General features: G+C 36.6%; 2 protein-coding genes and 1 non-coding gene across 8 annotated transcripts; all 3 read right to left on the bottom strand.

The window, feature by feature from the left end:
* Window positions 1-726: 726 nt before the first annotated feature.
* Window positions 727-5,115, bottom strand: LOC109059346 (ankyrin repeat and SOCS box protein 8). The gene is made up of 4 exons (XM_042751220.1): window positions 4,926-5,115; window positions 3,654-3,838; window positions 3,475-3,579; window positions 727-2,370 (listed from the first exon to the last, which is right to left on the bottom strand). The coding sequence occupies exons 2-4, from the start codon at window positions 3,780-3,782 to the stop codon at window positions 1,735-1,737; spliced, it is 870 nt and encodes a 289-aa protein (XP_042607154.1). The 5' UTR covers window positions 3,783-3,838; window positions 4,926-5,115; the 3' UTR covers window positions 727-1,734.
* Window positions 5,116-9,123: 4,008 nt separating this feature from the next.
* On the bottom strand, window positions 9,124-24,032 carry LOC109068929 (la-related protein 4-like). Of its 6 annotated transcripts, none has more exons than XM_042751528.1 (17): window positions 23,941-24,032; window positions 20,540-20,666; window positions 19,330-19,473; window positions 19,083-19,170; window positions 18,826-18,962; window positions 18,643-18,746; window positions 18,449-18,559; window positions 18,314-18,367; window positions 18,016-18,228; window positions 17,813-17,916; window positions 17,068-17,109; window positions 14,712-14,921; window positions 14,293-14,344; window positions 14,029-14,187; window positions 13,820-13,944; window positions 13,545-13,740; window positions 9,124-12,143 (listed from the first exon to the last, which is right to left on the bottom strand). In XM_042751528.1, the coding sequence occupies exons 1-17, from the start codon at window positions 23,956-23,958 to the stop codon at window positions 11,751-11,753; spliced, it is 2,277 nt and encodes a 758-aa protein (XP_042607462.1). In that variant the 5' UTR covers window positions 23,959-24,032; the 3' UTR covers window positions 9,124-11,750. The 6 variants fall into 6 exon arrangements, with proteins under 6 accessions (XP_042607462.1, XP_042607459.1, XP_042607458.1 ...); XM_042751525.1 differs by having other exon boundaries at window positions 13,820-13,941; window positions 23,441-24,018; XM_042751524.1 differs by having other exon boundaries at window positions 23,441-24,017.
* On the bottom strand, window positions 12,505-12,577 carry trnak-uuu. Its single transcript has one exon. It is a non-coding gene; the product is annotated as a tRNA-Lys (tRNA).
* Window positions 24,033-24,757: the final 725 nt, after the last annotated feature.

A 24,757-nucleotide genomic window follows, 5' to 3' on the forward strand; every position in this document is an offset into this window, starting at 1 on the left:
CTCTTCACAAGTGGTCAGTGATTCATTCTGCTATTGAGTGTATCATACTGCTTTTGCTGTGCATTAATATGTAAAGCCATGATGAAGAAGAAAACTGTGATGTAAACTGAAGGTGACGGCATTGAAAGCAGAGGAAGGTGAGCTGCAGAGGGCCTTTATTCAGTCCTACTGTAACTTCCTTCCTGACCGATTTACATTCTCTTAAAGAGGACATCCTGTGCTTAGACAAGAGCTTTAAAAAAAAAAACTTGCATAAGTTAAGAAGCATAATGTACACAATTAAAGTATGCTTCTTTCTCGCTAAAATTAAGAAAACAAAACCATGGCTTTAACGGAGAGCGTTTTTAAAGTCTTAGTAACAAATGTTAATGCATTTTTACTAATTAATATAAAATAATAAGCATCGGATGCACAACTTGTTTATTTAGCTATTATAAGTTAATATAGGTTTTACACATTCCTGAAGATCTGATATTTGACAGTCTTTTTCTTTCATGAAAAATTAGATCATCATTTTTTATTATTTTACAAATGAGGTAAATGGCCAAATTCTGTGGCTTTAGCTGACTGTTGTATATCATGTGGTATTCCAGCTCCCTCCACTGGTTAAAATTATACACACACAGCTCGTCTGAGGTTTCAAGTCAGTGAGAAGGTAAATGATGTGTTCATAATCACGTTCATGGTTCACTTGGTTTGAAGAAAAAAACTGCAGTAAAACACTTGAACAATGCATGGAGGCTTTTACTGGTTAGTCTGCATGCATAAAACTAGATGTGAGCACTACATACGTCTTAATCAAGCAATATAACAACAGAAATGAAAACAGAGCTGCAAAAAATAAGTGAGGCTTCACAACATGTGACACCAGTGTTGACATGAATTCATTGAAGACAACCCATTTATGGTCTGCCAGCGTTTGGAATGATTATGCTTACATGACACTGCGAAGCTACAAAAATGAACATTCCCGTTACTGACACCGAATATTCTTGTTAAGGTTCGCTATGTTTTCACCTCAGACGGAAATACAGCACATTTTCAGCAATCATCAGCACCAAAATAAGTAATACATTCCAAGACTATAAACCAGGTAGTTTTCAAGAGAAATATTCATGATTACAAATGTGATAGATGGACTGAAATAGATGCTGTTTTGAAATCCAATGAAGTGTCCTTACATTAAACAAATGTAAAACAAGGTTACTTGGAAGCTTCATAAAATGATTCAACAAAAATGTTAATATTTATTTGACTTTAAAATTTAAAGGTTTTAGCTGTCTTAAAAAAAAAAACTATTACTGCAAAAATAAAAACTTTAACTTCAAATAGAAGAAATTAAGTTAATATAATTCTAACTTATAAGTGCTGTTAAAGTGTTATTTGTGTGTACATAGGACTGGTAAATAATATTTTTCATTATTTTCTTGTTTTTGCAATTAGAGTGTTTCACACAATGTTATCTACTGATATTTTAACATTATGGGTTCAAAAGTGCATTATCGACATCTCTCCTACCAGATCAATATTGTTCCGCACCAAAGCAGACATTCGTACTGCAACTGAATTTGTTTGATGGCATTATAGCAACAAAAGATAGATGAACCTTCCTCACTTCTTCACCCACTGTAGATGGACAGACACACTTCAGATTGCAGTCTGATTACAATCACGTTCACGTACACAGAAGACATCTACCTCCTCCACGTCTGACAGTAAGCACAGTGTTCTCGCTCAGTCTCTGAGGAGCACATATTCTTTCACTGACTCTGGAAGCGGGAGCTGTTTCACCGCAGATGGAAGGTACTGAACTCCCAGGCTGTTACGAATGGCGCAGCGCGTCAAGGCTCGCAACGAGGGCGGCTGGGCTACGAGGCTAGTGAGTCGAGCCAGTAACTGAGGATCTTTGCTGAGCTCACGTGGTAAAGAGCCATCGGCCCTGCGGATCTCGAACCTCCCTGCGGCGCGGCAAAGCAGCTCCAGGCACTCCTCCTCCTGTTCCGTGCCCAGGCCCCGAGCCAGCAGCGCCACCAGCCGCGAGATGGGCGTCTGGCCCTTTAGGTTGGTGACGTGGACTTGAGCGCCGTACTCCAGCAGCACACGGACACTCTCCAGGTTGCCCTTCATGGCCGCCCAACTGAGGGGTGTGTCGTTATTATAATCGCGGACATTCGGGCCCGCGCCGCTCTCTAAGAGGGCCCGTACACACTCAGGGTTATCTTTGAAGGCGGCCCAGTGTAGTGGGGTATCCTTGTTGCCGTCCAGAGCATTCGGCTGGGCCCCGTATTCTAGAAGCAGCTCCACACAACCCTCATCCTTCTCCGCTGCATAATGCAGGGCAGTGCGGTTGTAGCCATCCAAGGCATTTACCTGTGTGAGAGAGATAGATGGTGAAAATTTATATTTATATATTTATATATATATATATATATATATATAATTATTATTATTATTTTCATTCTGAATTAATATACTGTCAAAAATTTTGGGGTGATGCATTTTTCCTGATACTATAATGAAGAAAAAAAAGCCATATTAAAATGTAAATAAAAAACAAAACAACTTTAAATGTATTTGGTCAAAAATACAGTAAAAACAGTAATACTGTTAAATATTTTAAAATGTAATTTATTCCTGTGGTGGCAAAATTGAATTTTCAGCAGCCATAACTTCAGTGTCACGTGACTCTTCAGAAAATTCGGTTTAAAAACCATTTCTGATTATCAATATTGAAAACAGATGGGCTGCTTAATATTTTGATTCTATCCATGATTCTTTGATGAAAAAAAAAGTTCAAATCAATAGCATTTATTTGAAATTTAAATCTTTTGTAACATCATTGTCTTTACTGTCACTTTTGATCAATTTAATCCTTGCTGAAAGTTTTAATTTCTTTGAAAAAAAAAAAAAAAAAAAATCATACTGACCAGTAGTGTATTTTATCAAAACATTATAATTTCTCATTAATATTTAAAAAAATTTGTCTGCCAAATCAAAGTCGTCTGCTGCAAACAACAAGCAAAATTATACAGGAAAAAAACAAAACAGGAATTGATGTCACAGAGGACCCTTGCAGACTGAGTATCAAAGTCAATCATATATTTGGATCTTTTAATGACAAGTCAAGTTAGTTTATTTATTTATTTATTTTTATTTAAATTAAAATTTACCTTGAAAAATATATTTAATAACTTCTTGGAAAATAAAGATTAAGATGTGTATTCTTCTCAGAATTATTCAAAATGTAAGAAAAAACATTATACATAACTTGACGTGTTTTAAACTACATTTGAAAAGACCTTTAATCACTTACTTGTCACAGACCCATTAATAACTTAACAATAAAATGTGTCATTTCTTCACCACTAGTGGCACCAAAATTGCACGCTTCATTTTTAAACTGTCAAAACACTGAATTTAGGGAATTGGCTTTAGTTTGCAAACTCCTAAAGAATGATTCTTGTTACGCTGTACCTCAGCACCTTTCTCCAGCAAAAGCTCCACACAATCAGCATCAGCCACCATACAGGCACAGTGCAGGGGCTTCAGCGTGCCATGCATCCGGTTCACATCTGCTCCCTGTGAAAGCAGCATGTTCTTATTCAGAATGCATTATGTGAAACGCTTTCTGAAGCTTTGGTAACACAACTCACCCTGCGTATAAGATCTTCCACATTGTCATGTGGGAAGGAGCGAATGGCAGCTATGGTTCGAATAAGCCTTTCCGACAAAGAGTATTTGCTCTGAATACTCTGCATGATGTACCACATACTAGAGCTCATGTGAAACTAAAGGACATTTCACCCAGACCGGGTGACGCCGCACCAAAATGAGATGGCTGTGAAAGTGAGAAAATAATAGAAAAGTGATTAACAAGAGTATAAAGCTGATAGAACAAGTAATATATTTACATTAGGAATCATAAATTCATTCAATCTCTTTACTGGTTTATGACAATGGGGATATGCCACATTTATAATTTATTTAATAATAATAATAATAATAAATCAAACAGTCATCAAAATAAATAGAATAAATGCCAATAAATACACATTAAACAAATTATAAATGTTTAAATAATAATACACATTTATATAATAATTTTTTATATATTTTTTTTTTTATTATTTATTTTTTTTAATTGGCTGGTATTTATAATAAAGATACATGTAGATACATAAATGCTTATTTCCCATCAAAATTTTAATTTATTTTTACATCAATTAAGAACATAAATTTGACTGTTTTACAATAGTTTCAATTGTTTTATTTATTGTGTTGTTTATAGATTTTTGCTTTAATTATATTCATTTCTGTATTTATTGAATTTTTCACTTCATTTCCAAAATCTATTTTTTGATACATTCCTTTTTATATGTATTTTTTCATATGGATGAGGGTTAACAATGTATCTTTTCGAAACATGTCTTCATTCAGAAATATTTATTTTGAAAAATTACAAATTTCGCTCCTCCATCTAGGTCTAGGTAATACTCTAGTGGGTTATATCAAGCTGCAGACATAATACTAACAAAATCTAGTTATTCTTTGTGTAGCAGGTGCCTGACACACTCGACCTGTCTTATAAATACTGCTCAAAGCATGCATGCAACATAGTAATGCAAATAAATAAAGCAAAAGAGCTGTTTGCTGTTCGTCTCGTCTTGTTGTCATGTTGTCAACAAAAGGTCATATGCCAGATTAGCTAGCGAAGAAACACAAGATTTAACAAGCAAATAAAGTCTAAAACATGACAGCTTTATAGTGCCAGTCAGCAAAGATATCTGGCTCCATCTAAATGAAGTTGTTTTGGGGTTTTTTAAGTTTATGTTATTACTCCTTTCGGTATGTGTCCTACCGGAGTGAACTAGCCGTTTGGAGCTAGTTTCGACACCCGGGAGGTGAAATTACACATATTTTCTTACCTCTGGATCTTCTTAGACGCAAGTGCTCGAGAAAAAAACAAAAGCAAGGCGCAAACTATGTAATCGAAGACGATTAAGCGTTAAACCGGTACCTGCAGGAAATGAAAACAGCTGCAGGTTTGTAGCTAATCTACCAGAGTGTCAGCGCGCAACACAAACAATGTGACGTCACGAGAGGAAGTGACAAACAATTTGAAACGACAACGACATTTATCCGTCTGTTTTTATTGGCGAAATACATGCGCCTAGAAATACAGCTAAAATTAGTTATGCGCGTCTGTATGTGTGAGAGGCCATTCTTCACATACCGTACTGTTCCTGCCAAATATAGACACGAAGGGCCCCGTGCTGAGGGGCCCCTGAGTGAATGACACTTTATGTCACTCAGTACCCTTTCACACTGTTGATTGTTTTCCTGTTACAGTACAATTTTTGTAAAAAGAAACATCAAATGAAGCAGTGTTGTAAATTCACAGTTTAAAGTCGTATTTTCAGTGGGTTTTGATCTAGAAATGAACTTTATTTGACATTTGCCTTAGAGCAATGCTCTTATTAAAATTTACCCTCCTGATTAGCAGTTAGAAAAATTAGTCTGAGATGTATCATACTTTATGTATCATCTTGTAATTATATACACATTTTTGTGTGATAACAAACTGTACAGTATACCTTACATAAACACTACCATTCAAAATTCATTGCAGTAGCCTAATTAATTATTTTTATTTAAAAAATGGATACGCTGTTTCTACGTGTGTTTAGCTTTGATTTGAAAGAAAACAGTGCATCCTTGTGGCGCGGATGATACAGAAGAGCACACACAGCATATGGTGGTATGGAGAGACACAGAGGAGACTGTTGACAAATGAATTGTTGAATAAAGTCTTTATTTTTGTTTTCTTCGCTTACAAAAATTGTTCCCGTCACTTCATATAACCCAGATTGCATGTCTGATGGCAGACGGAGTATTCTGACGACGACTTTCATACCTTTTATGGACCTTGACACTGTTATTTACGTGGCAGTCTATGGGACAGTCTCAAGCCTCCAGGTTTTCATCCAAATTATCTTAAATTGTGTTCCGAAGACGAACAAAGCATTTACGGGTTTGGAACGACATGGGGGTATGTGATTAATGACAAAATTTTTCATTTTGGGGTGGAGCATCCCTTTAAGCAAAGTGTCTTCACATTTAGCTAACTGCAAAATTTAGAATGTGTAATTAAAATCATTAATAAAAACTACCTAGAATCCTAAAGAAAAAGTAGTTGTTGTATGTCCCTACCCCCTGCCTCAATAATTTACAATGAAATATTGTGATTAAAACCCTTCAGAAATTTAATTTATGTGTAACTTTATATCCAATCAATGATTTTCCTTTTTTTCAAAAGAAAAAAAAATCCATAACATTTTTGATAAAATACACATTTTAGTGTCCCCAGGTTTACACTCAGTCCTGTTACCCTAACACATTTCCCCCTCTGATAAACTTGGAACATTCCAAAAGATATTTTTTTCAACAGGACGTTGCATTATCCAGATCTTCTGAAGACAATGGGGAGACCAAAGGTAAGTCCTCTCATTTTCTTTTTAATATATTTGATGGTATTTCAACTGTGTCTGAGAGGGTCAGTCTCAACATACTGCCCTGTTACTTAAATTATTTTTTAGATATTATTTGTTCATTTTAAAAATACACATTTTTGATAAATCAATAGAATTAGCTCAGTATCCTCATGCTATTAGCATGTGTGTCATGTGGCTATTTAGCATGTATTTGCTAATTCTATGCTAAAAACTCAGTCCTGTTTCCTTCAGTCCTATTACTCATATAAGCCAAAACAGGACTGAGTAAAAATAACAGGAGTGAATCATTCTCTGGTCCACTGACATAATAGTGTGAATATTAGTTTATGTAATATGATTTACGTGTTCATTTTATGTTTTACAGTTACCATTATTTATATTGTAAATGTATCATATGTCCCATGTATTTACCATACTTACAGAGTGCTAAAAATCCACTACTAATTGCTGCAGAGAAGCAGTGACTTTATCGTGAATGACGTGATCCAGAGCCAGAGAGGAGACAGAAATATTTAGAGAAGGAACGTGAAAGATACAGAAAGGACCTAGAGTCAGGCAGGAAGAAACTAATCAATGACTTCAGTCAGAGAGAAAAATGCAGAAAGTGGAGAGAGTGCAATTCTATCTTAAACACTGTTAAATGTACTTTCTGCAACTGAACTTTTTTTGTTTGACCTCAGGATCCAGAAGCACCCGCCATGGCATGCTGTTTTCTCTGTTTCTCCCTCACTCTCTCCCCTTTCTCTCCTCTTTCCAGATTTTAATGAACTACATGGACATAACACATTCCTTCAGAAATCTTTCTCTCTCACAGAGGCTATGTACACACATGCACACACACACACACACACAAACGCACACTGAGATTGACCAATGTACATTCTGTTAAATGTACTTTCTGCAACTGAACTTTTTTTGTTTGACCTCAGGACCTCAGATAGAACAGTGAATTTTTTGTGTTTTAAGGTGCAGTTGTTACAGTATGCAATAATAAAATATTGAGTGTAAATTATAACTTTAATTCAAATTATTAAATGGATGCCACCTTATTGGGACAATAAAGCCCTCCCTACACCTACCCAATACTTTATTTTCAACTTTTTATTTCCTTAATTTTTATTGAAAATAAATGCCTTTCCAATGCGATATGAGATTTAAAAAGCGAGAAAAAAAAAGTCTTATCATCTTCGCCACTGAAACTGATGTTTAACGAGCGTCTTTTTTCAGTGTTGACTTTCCCAATCTCAAGTCGGTGGGCGGAGTTAGTGTAAATAGCCTCTGCCTTAGTGTGAATAGGCACTCCGAAAAAGGCAATGGTCTCAAATAAATATGCAGAGTTTAACATTATTAGTGCAAATTGTCACATGACCAGAGCAGTTTACTTCCTGTTTGCACCTTGAGAAGATGATGGCTGAGTGCAAGCTGAAAAATGAATGCTTAGTAAAGTATGTTAACATAAAGATATGACAAATATTTTTGGTACATATTATCTTTAAGGTGTCTAGTAGTATTAATATATGAATTCAGAATTATTTAGTTTTGTTGAGTGTGGTCATAGAATGAGTAAACATCTTGGTCACAATAGTGACAGGTGGGATTACAGTTAATTTAGGTATATCATATAAATCCAATTGCAGTTGTTAGTGAAAATTACACTAAAATGTTGCAATGACAAAATATTGCACTAAATTAAAAGTTCAAGTGTTACAAATAAGTTATAATGTTGATGTAATACTGGTAGCACTAATATAAAATTTTGATAATATATTTGACAAAAAAAAAGTCACAATTACAACTTTTTTGTAAAATATATTATAAAATTGATGGTTGTATTTTTTTGTTTTTTATCTCAGTATTCCGGTCAATGTTGTATAAGGGTTTTTATGCATAATAGTAAGCCTAGAATGTGAACAAATTTTTTGTAAAATTTGTTAGTAAATCTTGTATGTGAATTTTTTTGAATGGCGGAATTTGTTTATTTAAAAATTTTTATGGTTTGATGAATTTGTTTGTTTAAAAAAATGTATGGTATTAATTTGGGATTAAACGGTTTAAAAGTGACACTTACATGATTAGTTTTTATTCTAAAAATCCTGAAAAAAAAAAAAATGTAATGCTTAAGCACCAAACCAGCATATTAGAATGATTTCTGAAGGATCACGTGACACTGAAGAATGAAGTGACAGCTGCTGGAAACTCAGCTTTGCCATCACAGACATAAATTGCTTTTTACAATATATTAAAATGGAAAATAGTTATTTTAACTTGTAATAATATTAAGAAATACTACTGTATATTTAATCAAATAAATGCAGCCTTGGTGAGCATAAGAGACTTTCAAAAAATATCCTACCAACAGCAAACTTTTCAATGGTAGTGTACCATTAAATGTCAGAGAAATACGACAAACTCATTTTTTAATTTACTATATTTTAAATAAGTTGAATTTGAATTTAACAGAGTTAAACCTTCTTAAGTAAAATAAATTATCAATGGTCTATACATGTTTTTGACGTTAAATCTCTATACATTTCTTGTTAACCAGACAAAGGCAACACAAAACAGTCTGACAACAAATTAGAAACAATGCAGCAAATGAACCAGCCAAGGGTAAGGCCAAAACAAAATAATTTATTTTCTTTTTGTGACATTTTATGCAGACAGCTAGAATTTAGTGTCTCACTTCAATCCAATGTTATATAATTCTTCCTTTTGCCACACCAACCCCTAAATCAATTAACAGTAATAACCCAAACATTAGAGAGAAATTTGCTATTTTGTGTAGATTTCTGTAAGCCTGTCAACATCAATATCATTATCTTATGCTCCTAGTATAATTTCACATTACATAACAATAAGATTTTTTTTTTAAACAAGTTAGTGCATTTCATTATCCTAAACCACTAGCTGCTCATATTCATTAATGAAAACAAGAAAGAAAACAAAAGCCCCAGTGATTTGTTATTTACCGCATTACTAAGCCTCTAGTAAATGCATCAAGTATTTTCTCTGCTGAAAAAAAATAAAAATAATAATAATAAATTTACATATTTCACACAAATATGTTAAATCTGTGATTCTCTCCCAATGTCTTTTTGTACATAGTCATGGATAAACTTACATGGGACAGGGTTTGCATGGGGGATGGACAGCAGAATTAAAATAAATTAAAAACCAATTTTTAAAAGCAATACTTTACAATGAATTGAACAGCAATACTGTATCCTCCTGATTAAACGTTCAAATAACAGCACCAATTCACCACAGCAACTTTTTTGTAATGAATGCACCCTTGCTATTCATATTCCCCACAGTCACTATCAGGTACCATCTACCAAAGCAACTGTCAATTTCTAATTATCCAAACACATGCCACCCTATCAAAAAAAAAAAAAAAAAAAAAAACACGCTGGCGTTGGCATAGCAATGACGACATTCACATTACCATGGCAAGGCTAAATGAAACTTTGCAGCAATCATAATGAGAGGATTTTGCACAGATATTGCAATTTATCCAACAGTCAAAATGCTCTGTTTAGGGAGGAAGAAATGTATTATTTTAAATAAGGGGTTTGTATTACAATTCATGGAGGACACATTCAGTGGCTACCGAGCATATAACATTCGATTCTCATTTCAATCTCATCTCCTTCAAACAATAAAACTTTTAAGCTTTGCCGAATTGGAAGTTAATAAAAATGCGAGACCAGTATTGGTGCTGTAAATGACAGGAATGAGATGAAACGTCACCCTGAGCCAGATAACCCACTCTGGGCATTAGATTTGCACATAAATCATCATAAAAATGACTGAAAGAGACAAGCACTGTTGATTTTGGTTTCCAAAAGCTGAAAAAAAAAAAAAAAAATCAGGATTTCTTTTACTGAAACGCAAAAAGATGAGCGGTTGAATGTGCCTTAATTTAGATATAACAGTGGTAACCATATTTTATCATTTCAACAGTAATGGATAGAAACTAAACTTCAGACCAGCTTGACCTATATCATGATGACCAACTGCTCCATACAGTCAGCCAACTCTGAATGTACTGATAATGAATATAAGAAACCCTCTAAATAAGAACTAATCCACATAACGAACATGATTCGGACTCTGCCTTGCATTATTCCAATCCACCACCACCTTGTTGTAAACATAGTCAAGAGCCTGACTGATTATCAGGATATTTGAGCAGTCCAGGAAGGAGAATGCACAAAAACAAAAAGGACAAATCTGAGATGACACAAAGTTCATGAGTGCCTATGTACCTGACTGTTAGAGTTATCATTCACAGGCTGTTGGTTACTCAAACTAGCTACAAAAACAATGACAAATCACATAAAATTAAAAAGAAACAAATCACCCATCAGCAAATCAGTGAACATAGCATCATAATTGGCAGGCTTTGACTTCATGAAGTGACAGTAGGCTATATTTTTGAATCATTAACAAGGCTCCAAAGTTAGTAAATCTGAACGCCAGTTCCAGAATTAATCATGAGCTACAGTATGTCACGCAAACTAATGCAAAACTCCAGACCAAATCGCACTGTCAGCCCTCAAGATACTTGCAAAATTATTCACTCAAACGTATTCTACACGCCGGGATCTAAATCCCAAATGAATCGACTCTAAAGCAAACCTCAAAATTTCATTTACACAGTCAAACCACCCCGGGGGTCGAGCGCCCAGTGTCCTGTGATTGCCAATGAAGCAACCGAAAACAAAAAGATGAATCATTGCATGTCAGAGTGATATCTTTGTATAGGTACATGACATCATTTATGCATGTTCCTTTTCTTAGTGCATATGCTCTTTGCAGACACCCCATCAGGGCCATCAGACCACCCATTTTGCCCTCTCCCAAGCTAAGAGAGACCACCCTCCTTTCAAGAAGAAAAAACTCATGGATTTACATTCTGAAGGGACATTGTCAAGTTACAAGCATAAAATGTTTTTTGTTTGTTTGTTTCCTATTCGATGGCATCCTTCAGTAAGCAACAACTGCTTCCAATTTCTGATGCCTGTTTTGCCTGGATACCCCAGTCTGTGCATTGTCACTTCATGAGACTTTTCCTCTGGAAGTGCTCCAGGCAGGAGAGGTGAATACCATTTTAAATGTTGAATTTTATATCATTTCATCTCTTTATATATATATTTATATATATTTACATATATAGCTTATATATATATATGCGTGTGTAAATATTCATACATTAAGGATTTCTGTTTAGAGTCTTTACTTTGGCGATATGGGGGGGATGTTCTGCTCTTTTCCAGTGTGTCTGGAACCTCCCTGGGGGGAACCGCGATGGCCGAAAGGAGGGCGTCTCTGCTGCTCCCGTAGCTTGAACCCCCCTGCACTGGTTCTGGGGGGTCCACTGCCACGAGAAAAGCCCTGGGAGTCACGGGCCGGTCGGCCCTCCCTGGCCTTGCAGTTTCCCCCCGTTTCCTGAGGCCGCTCCTGTTTGTTTGCAGGGCTGGAGGGCGGCTGCTGCTCCTCCACCTTGTTGACGCGCAGCTCTCTCAGAGGCTGCGTGCTTGCATTGTTGGGGCTGGAAGTGGATGCTGGAGGAGGGGGATCCTTAGGTGGTCGCTGACATACTTCGGCGTAACTGAGCTTGCGAGGTTCCTGAGGAGAAGAGGGGACAAATTAAAAAAAGGTTTCTCAATTTGCACTAGCCTTTAAGTGAAAAAAAAAGTGATGTGACATACAGCCAAGTATGGTAACCCATACTCAGAATTCGTGCTCTGCTTTTAACCCATCCAAAGTTCACACCGTGAACAGTGGGCAGCCATTTATGTTGCGGCGCCCGGGGAGCAGTTGGGGGTTCGGTGCCTTGCTCAAGGGCACCTCAGTCGTGGTATTGAAGGTGGACGAGAACGCTCCCCCCACCTACAATTCCTGCCAGCCCGAGACTTGAACTCGCAACCCTTGGGTTGCAAGTCCAACACTGACCGTTAGGCCACGACTTCCCCAGAAGATGACCCTACACCCGAACAGGGACTTGAACCCTGGACCCTCAGATTAAAAGTCTGATGCTCTACCGAATGAGCTACCTGAGCTCTTAAAAGTACTGAGAGACATCTCTAAGTACTGAGAGACGCATCTCTACTCCATATTCAAAGATAGGTTACAGAACTTTGAATAGCTGTGGTACATGGAAATGTCTGGGAGACTTAATGTCTGTTTTAGGTTTGCGTTTAGATGGAGGGTATAAATATTTACCCATGCCGATCATAAGTAAATAAATAAAAGACAAGTGATCAGCTAAGAAAAAAAATAATTAAGCAAAACAAAGACATTACTATTGCAAAATAATATTGTAAGGTAAAATAATAATATACCCAAATCTTAAAATATATTGAAATAAAAAAACTAAAATATAAATAAAAAATTAAACGGATGCAGTCTTGGTGAGCATAAAACACTTATGTAAAACATTATTATGTTGTGATAAAGAATTCAGATTTGAGTTTTTGTAAAACATAAATTATTTTTTTATAGATTTTAAGATTTCAACAATTATAATTATAATTTTAGGAAAATATAGAAATATCTATAAAAAAAGAAAAGAAAAAAAAAATCACATCTATTTAAATAAATAAAAAAAATACTGTTATATGTTATAACATTAATATTTTCAAAAACAAGTTATATGGTACACTGCAATACTTACATGTTACAAAAAAATAGTAAATCACAATAAAACACTGTAATACGATTGAATATATTCATTGTACTATGTGAATACAAAAACTAAAAAAAAAAAAAAAAAAAAAAAAAAAAAAGAAATGGAACATTTATCACCCAGGTCAAAAAAAACTATCTAGAATAGGATTTTTTCATTTGTAGGAAAGACTAGAAATAATGAAAAAGTGGAGAGAGAAAATGAGAAAAGAATGGGGTCTTGAACCTACATCCCATTGAACACCGAGTCTACAGTTCTTCAGGAAGACCAGAGACACTCACATCACTGACTACTTGGCCCTTCTGGATATAGCCGTCAGACTGAGAGAAGCAATAACTCACCAGCGCAGGAGTACTGGAGGGGGCAATGTTAGATTGTGGGGTGGCTGCAGGTGTGGCCGAGCTGGCCTGAGGCTTTGGACCATGTGCTGTTGGGGCAGGAGTGGGTGGCACGGCTGCGACGGGGGCAGAGGTCACAGACGTCTCTTTAAAAACCAGAGGCTCCACCTTCTCTGGTTTCTTCTCCAGGTGGTTGGAGCTACAAAACACAAGTAGCAAAACTCAGACACTAATAAAAACAAGATTCAGAATGCCTGTCATTTGTACCAATTGTTTACCTGAAGGTCACGGGATCAGGGACGTGAGCAGTCATCTTGGCCACAGGCTGGGTGGGCCTGGAGACGGTCTCCTCTGAGACTGGGCCCGCGGGACTCGCAGCCGACTCTTTGTTTGAATCCTGCTGCTGGAGAGAAATTAAACAACAAGCAATGAGCAAAACCAAAACAATCAGAGTGGTGTTAAAGCTTATTATCGTATTTTAACATACCTTTTCCCTATTCAGGCCCCGTACAACATCAGAAAGGCGGTTCTCCAGCACAGGCTCCCCCTGCGGACTGGCAGAGCAGCCAGGCAGCGGAGGGAAGTTGGAGGCAGCCAGGTCAAACTTGGGGGACGGTACCTTAACTTGAGACAGGGGAACTGGTCTCTGTGGAAACAAACAAGAAAAAAAAACACAATTAAGAAGGCATAAATAAGCAGAGGTTCAACTGTAACCAGCAACACACACACACACAAAAAAAAAATGCATTACTGTTGTGCGATCATCCTCTCGCCGCCTTCGAGTGCCTCTGTATGTCGTTCTCCTGAAACAAAAGATAAACACAAATTTATAAAACATGCGATCTGATTGAAACTGAATTAAAAATGACATTCTAAAGAGGTGAAACACTCCATAATTGCACTAGTTCACAAGGCTAAACTAAAATAAAAGGATTACATTTTGTAGGTCACATGGGACCCGGAAAAGAGGGCAGCAACTAATGACTATTTTGATCATTTATACACTACCATTAAAAAGTTTGGGGTCAGTAAAAGATTTTATTCTTTTTTTAAAGAAATTAATACTTTTATTCAACAAGAACCTCTTAAATTGATCAAAAGTGACAGTAAAGACATTTACATTGTTTCAATAGATGACATTCAGTATTAAGAAAGGAAAAACTGACAAACCTTCCACGTCCCGCCATGGTACCATCATCAGTTGGATCATTGGAAGCTAGGTGTGGAAAGGATGAGGTGAGCTCAGTGGATGACAGCACTGGCCCGGCGCTGGATGGAGGCTGGGGACTGTGCAGGCCAGACAGCCCATCCACAAGAGCCACCGGAGACACAGTGGAAGACAGACCATCATTAGCCCTCGTCTGAGGCTTCACATGGTTCCTACTCAAAAAGCAGAAACAGAAAAACACATGAGATTTGCTTCTATGTAACAGTGTCTTCTGTCCATACAAACTTTTTTTTTGCTAATAATTGTACAAGTATGGATGTAGATAATGGTTCTTCAAGTAATGGGCAGCATGCAATTGCTCCAAAATAAAAAGGGAGACAAACAGTATTTTTCCTGCCAGTGAGCTTACACTGGCATCTATCTCGATTTTCAAATTTATATATATTTTGTGCTGTCAAACGATTAATCGTGATTAATTGCATCCAAAATAAAAGTTTGTGTTTATATTATATATATATGTTTTATGAACTGTGTATATTTATTACGTTTATATAAACACACATACAGTATATATTTTGAAAATATTTACGTTTATACATTTATATATTCATAATTTCTATTTTATATTATATATAAATATAATTAATATACAAGCAACATTTTTCTTAAATATATTCATGCATGTGTTTGTATTTATTTATACATAATAAATATGCACAGTATACACACGTTATGTAAACAAAAACTTTTATTTTGGATGCAATTAATCCTTTGTTTGAATATTTATATATTTTAGGGGTGTAACAATACAAGTATTCGTATTGAACCGTTCGGTACTAGGCTTTCGGTTCAGTACGCATTTCAAAACTGAACGATTCGTTGGACTAATCCTATTACATTTGGAAAATAAAATAGCTGAAAGTGTGTGAAATATAATGTTTTCAGTGCCACTGTGCTCAACAAGGCAGCCCAAACGATGTAACTGGCAATGTGCTGTCTGCCCCGTGATAACCTCCTTCTTTTTGATAGCCAGAGATATCGTCAAAAACATCAATTATTGGCAATATTAAGAGGATTTGGCATTTCCATTTAATGTAGGTCTGTTACATTCTTAATTTTATTAGGCCTATTATTATGAAGTTACATTTATTATTAAATTTAACATTAAATTAAAATTACAATTAATTTGCCCCGCAAAACCACATAACTGAGATGCTGTGAGGATAACAAAAGATAAGGATATTTACTCCTCAAATAAAATGTTTTAAAAAAGGTATTTTAAAAAGGTCTATCATACAATTAAATATAGGCCTATAGTTAAAATGTTAACACTGCAGTCATCAATAAAAATCAATGAAATAAAAAGCTTTATTTAGCCTATTTAAAGTGCCGACTTTCAAAAATAACCTATTTAGCAAAAAAAAAAAAAAAAAAAGTTTCTTCTCATTTTTTTCCCCACTATGTACGAGCCACAAGAGAAATATTACGGGAATAAATGAAAACAGTTAGCTATAATATACCATTATCAGCATATGTTGAAGTAGATTAGTCTCGCCGTCTCTGAGAAAATATGCAGCGTCAGACGCAGAAAGGTCTGTCATTACGCTGTCATTCCGTTTTTACTTTCTGCTTACAGTGAATTGACTGAGATGAAGACGTTCACCGGCATAACTCTTGCGCAAAGTTTGCACGTTGCTCATGTGATATCCATTGGCTCACCTTTATGGTTTAAAAAAAAAAATATCTCCAACATTGCGACGAAAGCAATTACCTACGTACTGAACATACCAAACCATGACACAAGTGTCGTATCGACCCGAACCGTGAACTTTGTGAACCGTTACACCCCTAATATATTATATACATACACATTTTTTTTATGGTTTATTATCTGCCGTAAACTCACTTCAGGCATTTAAATTAGGGCTGTAAATTGAGTAAAATATTATTTTTTTAGATAACACATTTTTAGCAACACAAGGCAAAACTGTACACACTAAAATTTAATCTTTCACATTAATTCTGACAGCCCTTAATCTAAATGTTTCTTTAACTGAATAAAACATACAGAAATGTTTAACCACTGCTCATGAAGATCATTCAGCATAAAAAGCTGTTAGCGTAGTGATTTGAGTGCCAATATAATAAAGAAACAATAATTAGTTAATGGAAATATTAAGGAGATAATAATTGCAGTAATTCTTTTCTCCTACTGTATAACCCTCCCCCACTCACTTTGTTAGTACACCAGAATTTTGAGCTAGAGAGCTAAACACCAGAGCTGGTATTTTAGCTCTCTGAAGAGGACAGTAAGAATGGATTGATGATTGTTGATATTTGAAGTTTTCGAAGCTGTACCTGAAGGCATTTATTACATTCTTTCTTGAATAGAGTGGAACACTGTGGGAACAGTAAAAAAATATCCAAGTGATCTACTGTAACTAACTACATTCTTACACTACACAAAAGAAGCTTGTACATGAATGAAACTTTCTAACTATTATCAAATACAAAAATGGGAATGCAGATTTCAGACATCCTTTATAATAGAGTACAACAGTGCCCGCACCCGTTTTCAGCGGCCTTGGTTCTGGGAGTATTCCTACAGTTATTTTTCTCATAGGAATTTAGAAAAAAAAAGTCATTGTTAAAGAGTTCTAACAGAAAAAGGTACAAAACTGATAAATTAAAACTGATTCAATTTTTTATTTAATATAAGAAATTAGAGTGTAGGGAAACTATCACATCATTCATAGCGCTTTATGAGAATGGGTGGGCCCTAAAGTGTTCTTTTGATTCTCTGATAGGTGGATTTTTTTTTTTTTTGCAGAATTATGGGTAATGTAGTTTTTCACCAGGAATTCCACTGCTAAACACAATTATTTAAAATTAAAGAAAGATGATATTGTGCTGATAGCTATTACAAAAGCATATACCCACAGATTATAACCTCAAAGCTTACTCTAAATGCTGTCTTTTAACAGTTTAAGTTACCATCAATTTACTGCCAGAACCCTGTTGCACTCTATGATGAGATCAGAACTATACAGTTAATTAATTCTAAATAAACTGGTGGTATAATGAAGAGCCCAACTTGACCTACCGGTTCCTGCTAAAGGGACGGCTAAGGTTGAGAGAAGTTGAGCCAGTTTTGTAGTGTCCAGGTGAGCTAAATCCATTGACAAAACCACTGTTGGGAAAAGGTGCCTGTGGAAAACGGCATCACTTAAAATAATGAAATTTAAAAAAATCATTACAACAAAACTGACTGTCAGGTGAATCCCTAGTCAAACCAGAAAGACTTACGAGGGGTGTCTCAAAGTATGGAGTTGGAGATGGCGTCCAGGTAGGAGGTACTATGCCGTAGAGAGGGTACTGCTGCTGGGGGCTGTAAACAGGCTGCATGAAGAGAGGGGAGCTGTACTGGGACTGAGTGTGAGATTGCTGAGGATACACACTGCAGTCCAGGCTGCGGTAACCATTCTTCGCAAAGAACGTGTTGATGGCTTTTATTCTGGCCTGAAAACAGGAAACGGAAAAAGATAAGAACCCATCTGACATGTATAAACTAATTTAACGCCGCACGTTTTTGTAAAGAACTTACCATGATTGGTTTTCCCTGAAATGTTTTCACTTCTTCCCTTAAATATTTGTATGCCTGGATGGAGGAAACCCAATTAGTTTCAAATCCAAGGGTAAGCAATTTGTTTCATCTCTAAATAAAAACAGAAATGCATACCTGTTGAGCGTCTGTATCCGACTGGAATGTAATGTACCAGTTGTTGTTGTGTGCAAACTCCACGCTTATTACCTTGGGACAGTTGTCATTCTTAAACAAGGCTTCCACTTCCTGATGAGAACAACAAACACACACATAAATATAAGAGGATCCTAAGATAGCCACAGCTTCTACTTCTTGATAATATTTCTCACCTCAACAGGTGTTGTTTCAGGGACTTCTCGCAGAATGATGATGCACCGCTTGTGATTTGGCCGCACCTTTTCCCCTTTTTCGTCAACTTGGACCATCGGAGATGCTGTAGGCGGTCAGAGAAATATTAATTTTTGTACTGTGAATAAAAAACTAGACCATAGATGTAAAATGCAGGCACGTACATCTGAGGACATCCAAGATGAGGTCCGTGTCAGTTGTGAGGACCTTGATTCCTTCCATGCTGGCAATAGTCCAAATAGGGACAAACTGGTCACTGTCCATTTGAGATATTAGGTAAAGATCCTTAGATAAGTTCTCCCTGTGGGATGAAAGAGGAGCATTGGTAAACGCAGCTGATGGGAGGAGAATGGCCGTGAAGTGCTGTTTACTCAGTTGCATTAAATTGAAAGCTTACATCGCATTACACGGCTGCACTTACCTGGAGAAACAGAACTCCAATTCTTTTTTGAGAGATTCACGCAAGGTCTCTTCAGAGACAGGCTGTTCCTCAGGGAGCTTGGACTCCACTGCATGTAAACAAAGAGCATAAACAAAGGTAAGTGTTTGGCAAATGCCTGCTGACTGAAAACACAGACAACAGTTAGCAGTGATGGATTTAGGAGATTTATCTAATAAACATGTACACATGAACCATATCATATTTCAAAATTATGAACATCACATACCATTAGTTGCTGTAGTGTGCTCAGAAACCGGGAAGCTTTGGTCAGGGGGGTCCATACCGTTCACCACACCCACTACAGTACCAGTGGTGCTGTTGTCCTCAGGAGTGGAGAAGCCAGGCGTGTACTGTTTACCTACAGAGTTATCTATGTGAACGAAGAAACAAATGACAGATGAACAATTAAAATCATAAATACATTAAATGAGATTTTATTATTTATTTTGTGTTGTGGTACTCTCCATAATGGAGGCAGAGGGTGACTCGGGGGAGAGGAATTGTTAAAGTATTCTCATAGCTTCATAAATTAACGGTTGTACCAATGTTCTTGTTACATTTCTGGGCCTTAAACGGGGGCGGACCCTCGCTATACATGGAGGGTCAGAAAGCTCTCGCATTTCATCAAAAATATCTTAATTTGTCTTCTGAAGATGAATGAAGGCCTTGCGTGTTTGGAACGACATGACGATGAGTAACTAGTGACAGAATTTTCATTTTTGGGTGAACTGTCCCCTAAGGAGGAGCAGCGTAATAATTATTTTATTGAATTTTAAGAATGGATTTTTTTCTTGGTAGTGTTTTTAAATGTGTTCTGATTGTGCTTGTTTTATTTTTTTGATGTTTGCTTTTTTTTGAAGTTGTCTTAAATTTCTATATGTATGGCACAACATTGGGAAAAAGTGAGACATAATGCAACTGCCATCTGTTTGCACAGTTACATAGACCATCAAAACAAATGCTTCGCAACTACCGTTTAAAGTTTGGGTTCAATCAAGCTTTTAAAAATAAATTAATACTTTTACTCAGCAAGGATGCATTAAATTGGTCAAGTGAGAGTAAAGACATTTATAATGTAAAGAAAGGTTTCTATTTTAACGGTTTTCACAAACATTAAATAATGTTTCTTGAGCATCAAATAAGCATATTACATGGATTCCTGAAGGATCAGGTGACACTGAAGATCACATGAACAAATTATACTATTTTAAAAAAGAAAACATTGGTTTTAATTTGTAATATTTCACAATATAACTGTTTTACTGTATTTTTTTATTACATAAACATAGCTTTGGTGAGCATAAGGGACTTTAAAATGTTTACAAAAAATCTTATCCACCCAAATGTTTGAACAGTAGGGTATATGCATCCTGGAAAAACACTAACAAATCAGTTGCATGGAATTGAGATGCAGAACACATGGAAATTTCCTTTACCTTCAGCCGTATTGTTCTGGGACCAGGGGGAGGCCACAGTGCCATCCACAGGAGCTTCACTTTGTGTTGCAGGGATCTCCTGCCACACCTTGGCATTAGGGTTCAGACCAGCTCCTTTAGCAGTGACCTGAAACAACAGAAGGCAATGTAATGAATTCATTAAACCTTAGGTCTTCAAAAGACATTTTATAGTATAAGCATGGTTATCTTGACATTGCTTATTCTCTTTTTTTGTCTCTCTTTATAGGCATGACATGCAAAACACTTCCAGTGTTGTTCCCATGACACCAAGGTTTGTTTACATGTCTTGAGTGACACTGAGAGCAATGACAAATGAGCCCCCTTCACCTCCCTCAACCAGACAAGAAAGATGGTACTTCAGTTAATGATAATAATCTAATTTGAAAACATTAACATACCATAATAATCATACCACTGAATGAATACTGTGCTGGATTTCTCTGTGCAACTAATCAAGAGTGCTTAACTTATAAGAAATGTCAAAACGGTATGTACTGGTGGGAGAATGAACTGAATAAATTCTCAGTCAACACCTTCAGTCAATACTAACACACAAAGGCAGCACGAGGTGAGCAGAATCACATGGGCTCATGTTTACAACACATGAACAGCCAAAACTACCATTTTATTATTGGTCACAAGGCTTCTCATTCAAGATAGCAGGAGTCTCTACAGCAGAGGTTCAGTCTTTTTTTTGTCAGTAGTTCCTGCAGCCTGACAGGGAAAGATTGACTCTTTCAGTTTGAACTTGTCCAACAGCTCCATTTCATCCTAACAACAGACAGCTTTCACAGGATGAGAGCTGAGCCAACACAACAGCATTATGGCGAGTGTGATTTTGCTTTTATACAACAGTTCAATAAATAATTAATTTTGAGCAACATTAAAAAAAAAAAAAAACCTGGCCAGTTAGCATGTTTCTTCTCCACCAACCAAAAAAAATAAAATAAAAATAAATAGTACAAAGCATGTAGTTTCGGGTCTGGAACAGAATATATAAGGGACTAAGAGTCTTTCAGCTCCAGATCCACGCCTGTTTCCCCCCCTCCCCCTTTAAAAAAATAAATAAATAAATAAATAAATAATAAATAATTAATATATATATATATATATATATATATATATATATATATATATATATATATATATATATATATATATATATATATATATATATATATATAATTTTTCATTCTATTTTAAACACACTGCGGAAATCAAATACTTAAAAGACATGAAACATGCAAATTATGGTAAACAAATAAGCATTTAAAAGACTGTCCTCTTGCTCCCATCAAAAATAAGTATCCAAAAGTCTAATGTACACGTTTCTGTTCAAACGCATCTTAAGTCCTCACACTTAAAAGGAAGGTACTGAAGCAGGTGCAATGTAAAAATAAAAAGGTTCCCACGTGTACATGTATTACACGCTTAATATTTTGGCCACAAATTCTGCATTCAAAATAATTCGTACCTGCTTATTTCACACGGCCACGGGGCGCCAGTGGGAACATCCACCTGCTCCTAACCTTCATCCTCCACATAAACTATCAAAAACAGCTGTTAAGCTTTGAGAGCCTGTAACACAAACAACACTAAAATACCCTCTAGGATACTAGGATAAAGTGTTTCTAAAAGATGTCAGCCTGAAGATCTAAGCCGAAAGCAGACATATTGTGTTTCCCTCTCTGAAGACTCGGCTGCTACGGGTCTTCCCGAGCTCAAGTGCAGGAAATGTTCAGTATATTAACAGAGCAGAACATCGGCTTACAGCTAGACGAGCAGAAACAAATATTTGCTAATTAGTACTCAGAAAACTATATCAACTTCCAAACTCGGTGTAATGCACATATTATTTAGAGTTCATCTGTTTTATGCGGTTTTAACTTCACTAGAGCTCGTGTGTGTCATATGACTGCGTGAATAAGCTTATGAAAGCAGGCCGCTGAATGAATGTTGGCGAATTACGGCGGGTTTTGCGGTTGAATTTGTCTACTAAAATCAGTATCTCTAGGCCAAAGTATGAATTACTCTATAACTAACAAGCAAAATGCTCCTATGTGTATCTTCGCTAGCATATGGGCTAATTTAGCCGGTTAACTCGTCATGCTCGACAGCCTTAAAGGGCCAGTTCACCCCCAAAAATTTAACATGTCGTGTCAAACTTCCTTTATTTAGTACAAAACAAAAGGTTGGTTGTATTTGCGTTTATTACTACATAACAGCTTCACATGAGATTCGTATCATGGCATATATACAGGTTTAACAATTAACAAACATTTTAAATATGAATTCGACTTGCATTTTTGTTGTATTTGCGTTTATTGCTATGTGTGGACTCTGTAAATGTTTGTGTTTTTATATGTGCATCTCAGAAAGCAAGTGCTTTTATAACTCATAAGGAGATATCAGGTAGGATGTGAGAGACTGACAGCCTCTGTGTCTCCATTCATTTTATTTTATTTTATTTTTTTCTGATGGTTTTCTGTTGGGAGTTAATATGGATTTCTGTTGTTTTTGTTTATTTGCCGTTTTCAACGACATGAGCGTGAGGAAGTGACATTTTTGTGGTTAACTATCGACTGTGTGTGAGAGAAAGCAAATGTTAAAACCACAAACATGCTGCCGCAGATCAGAAAAGGCTTTTGTAAGCGGGCCAACTAAGAGATTAATGAATCATCCTGTCAATTGCCAACAAGAAGCGTCTTCGACAACAGGGCCAGCTTCCAATTTAGGTGATGTCAGAGCTTGCAAGCTGTGTGAACCGACCGATGGCCTTATATAGCGAGCGATCATACTTCCTATGACCCTATTTTTAAGAAGGGCAACGGCCAGAGACCGATCGTCTTGTTGGGGAGGGGTGAAGAGGCCCCGACTCACCATGACGCCTGAGTCTCCCCCGGTCCCGGGTGTGATCTCGTCCTCCCCGCGGGGTTTGGGTCCCGGCTCAGCCTCCTCCTGCAGCTGCGGCTCTCCGCCCTGGTCTGAACTCATCGGCCGCTCCTGGCTCACCGCGCCTCCGTCGTTCTCTCCCTGCCCCCCTCGAGTCACCCTGCTTGCTGATTGAGTAGTTCGCTAATGCACCAGTATGCGCAGAGTATGCAGACCGGTTGAAGAACCTGAACTTATTGAGCGCTCGGTAATAAAAGCGAGCTGGCTGGCTAGTTCTCCTGCTAACTAGCTCGCTAGCTATCAATGCATCGACAAATACGGCGCAGGCTCCGATGTTTGTCAACCGACGGGTGCAAATGACAGCGCAAGCGCCGAAAAGAGCGAATTCGTTCCTAACGCACCTTCCTCGCGATTTACACAAGCGCCAGTGCCATAGGGTGCATTCCTAAACGGGCGACCGAAGCGGACACAGGGGACACGCACCTTACCAATGAGTAAGCAGACATTAACACAGTCCGCCACCGTCCCACACTCCTCAGCGACCTCTTGATACCCTCTGAAGCTGATCTGCTCAGCTTCCGGTTCGAGCAATGGCTGACAGCAAGCTGCCTGCCAAAATAAATGTCTTTCTCCTAATAAATATTTAAATGTACTTTATCTCTCTCTCTGTGTGTGTGTGTCTAAACATACTTGGCAATAAACTCATTACTTTCTTCTGTGGGACACATATTATTTATCATTTTTAATATTTATAGGGATAGTTAACCCAAAATGAAAATTTTGCCATGTTTTTTAAATTTTAAATAGCACGTCTGTACTGAAGATAAGCAGATAAATCTTAGTAAACTCAGGAAAAACGTCTAAAATAAACTCCCCCAAAATACAGAGATGTTTTACGGACAGATGTTATTCAATCAAAGACTTCATCAAAGGAACAATTTTAAGTTTAAGAGTGTAATGGAGCATTTCACCCAACCAGTACATTTAAATTAAGACAATATCTGGTCATTATTGCAATAATGGATGTTAATGAATAAACATGCAAATGCATCATGGCATGTCGAGAATGTTCCGTTCATGACTGACATCTGGGTTTACTTTATATAGGAAATTGATCTTAATTGTCTAAAATTTTATATTCAGTCAGTTTTTGTATCAAATAAAATAGTGCATGAGTATGGGGTCAGCTCTTCATACTTTTATATATGTAATGGATACACACACACACACACACACACACACACATACACACACACACACACACACACACACACATATATTTATATATATATGAAGTAGTGGTTG

This window comes from Cyprinus carpio, chromosome B23 (assembly GCF_018340385.1).
Source record: "Cyprinus carpio isolate SPL01 chromosome B23, ASM1834038v1, whole genome shotgun sequence".
In the NCBI taxonomy this organism is placed as follows: domain Eukaryota; kingdom Metazoa; phylum Chordata; class Actinopteri; order Cypriniformes; family Cyprinidae; genus Cyprinus; species Cyprinus carpio.

Coding starts and splice junctions, on each gene's coding strand:
- LOC109059346 (XM_042751220.1), bottom strand. CDS start 3,782: ATGAGCTCTAGTATGTGGTACATCATGCAGAGTATTCAGAGCAAATAC. Junction 3,580..3,653: donor TGGAAGATCTTATACGCAGG/GTGAGTTGTGTT, acceptor CTGCTTTCACAG/GGAGCAGATGTGAACCGGAT. Junction 2,371..3,474: donor TGCTGGAGAAAGGTGCTGAG/GTACAGCGTAAC, acceptor TCTCTCACACAG/GTAAATGCCTTGGATGGCTA.
- LOC109068929 (XM_042751524.1), bottom strand. CDS start 23,554: ATGAGTTCAGACCAGGGCGGAGAGCCGCAGCTGCAGGAGGAGGCTGAG. Junction 18,747..18,825: donor CATCTTGGATGTCCTCAGAT/GTACGTGCCTGC, acceptor GACCGCCTACAG/CATCTCCGATGGTCCAAGTT. Junction 12,144..13,544: donor CCTCCAGTACTCCTGCGCTG/GTGAGTTATTGC, acceptor TCTTCTCCTCAG/GAACCTCGCAAGCTCAGTTA.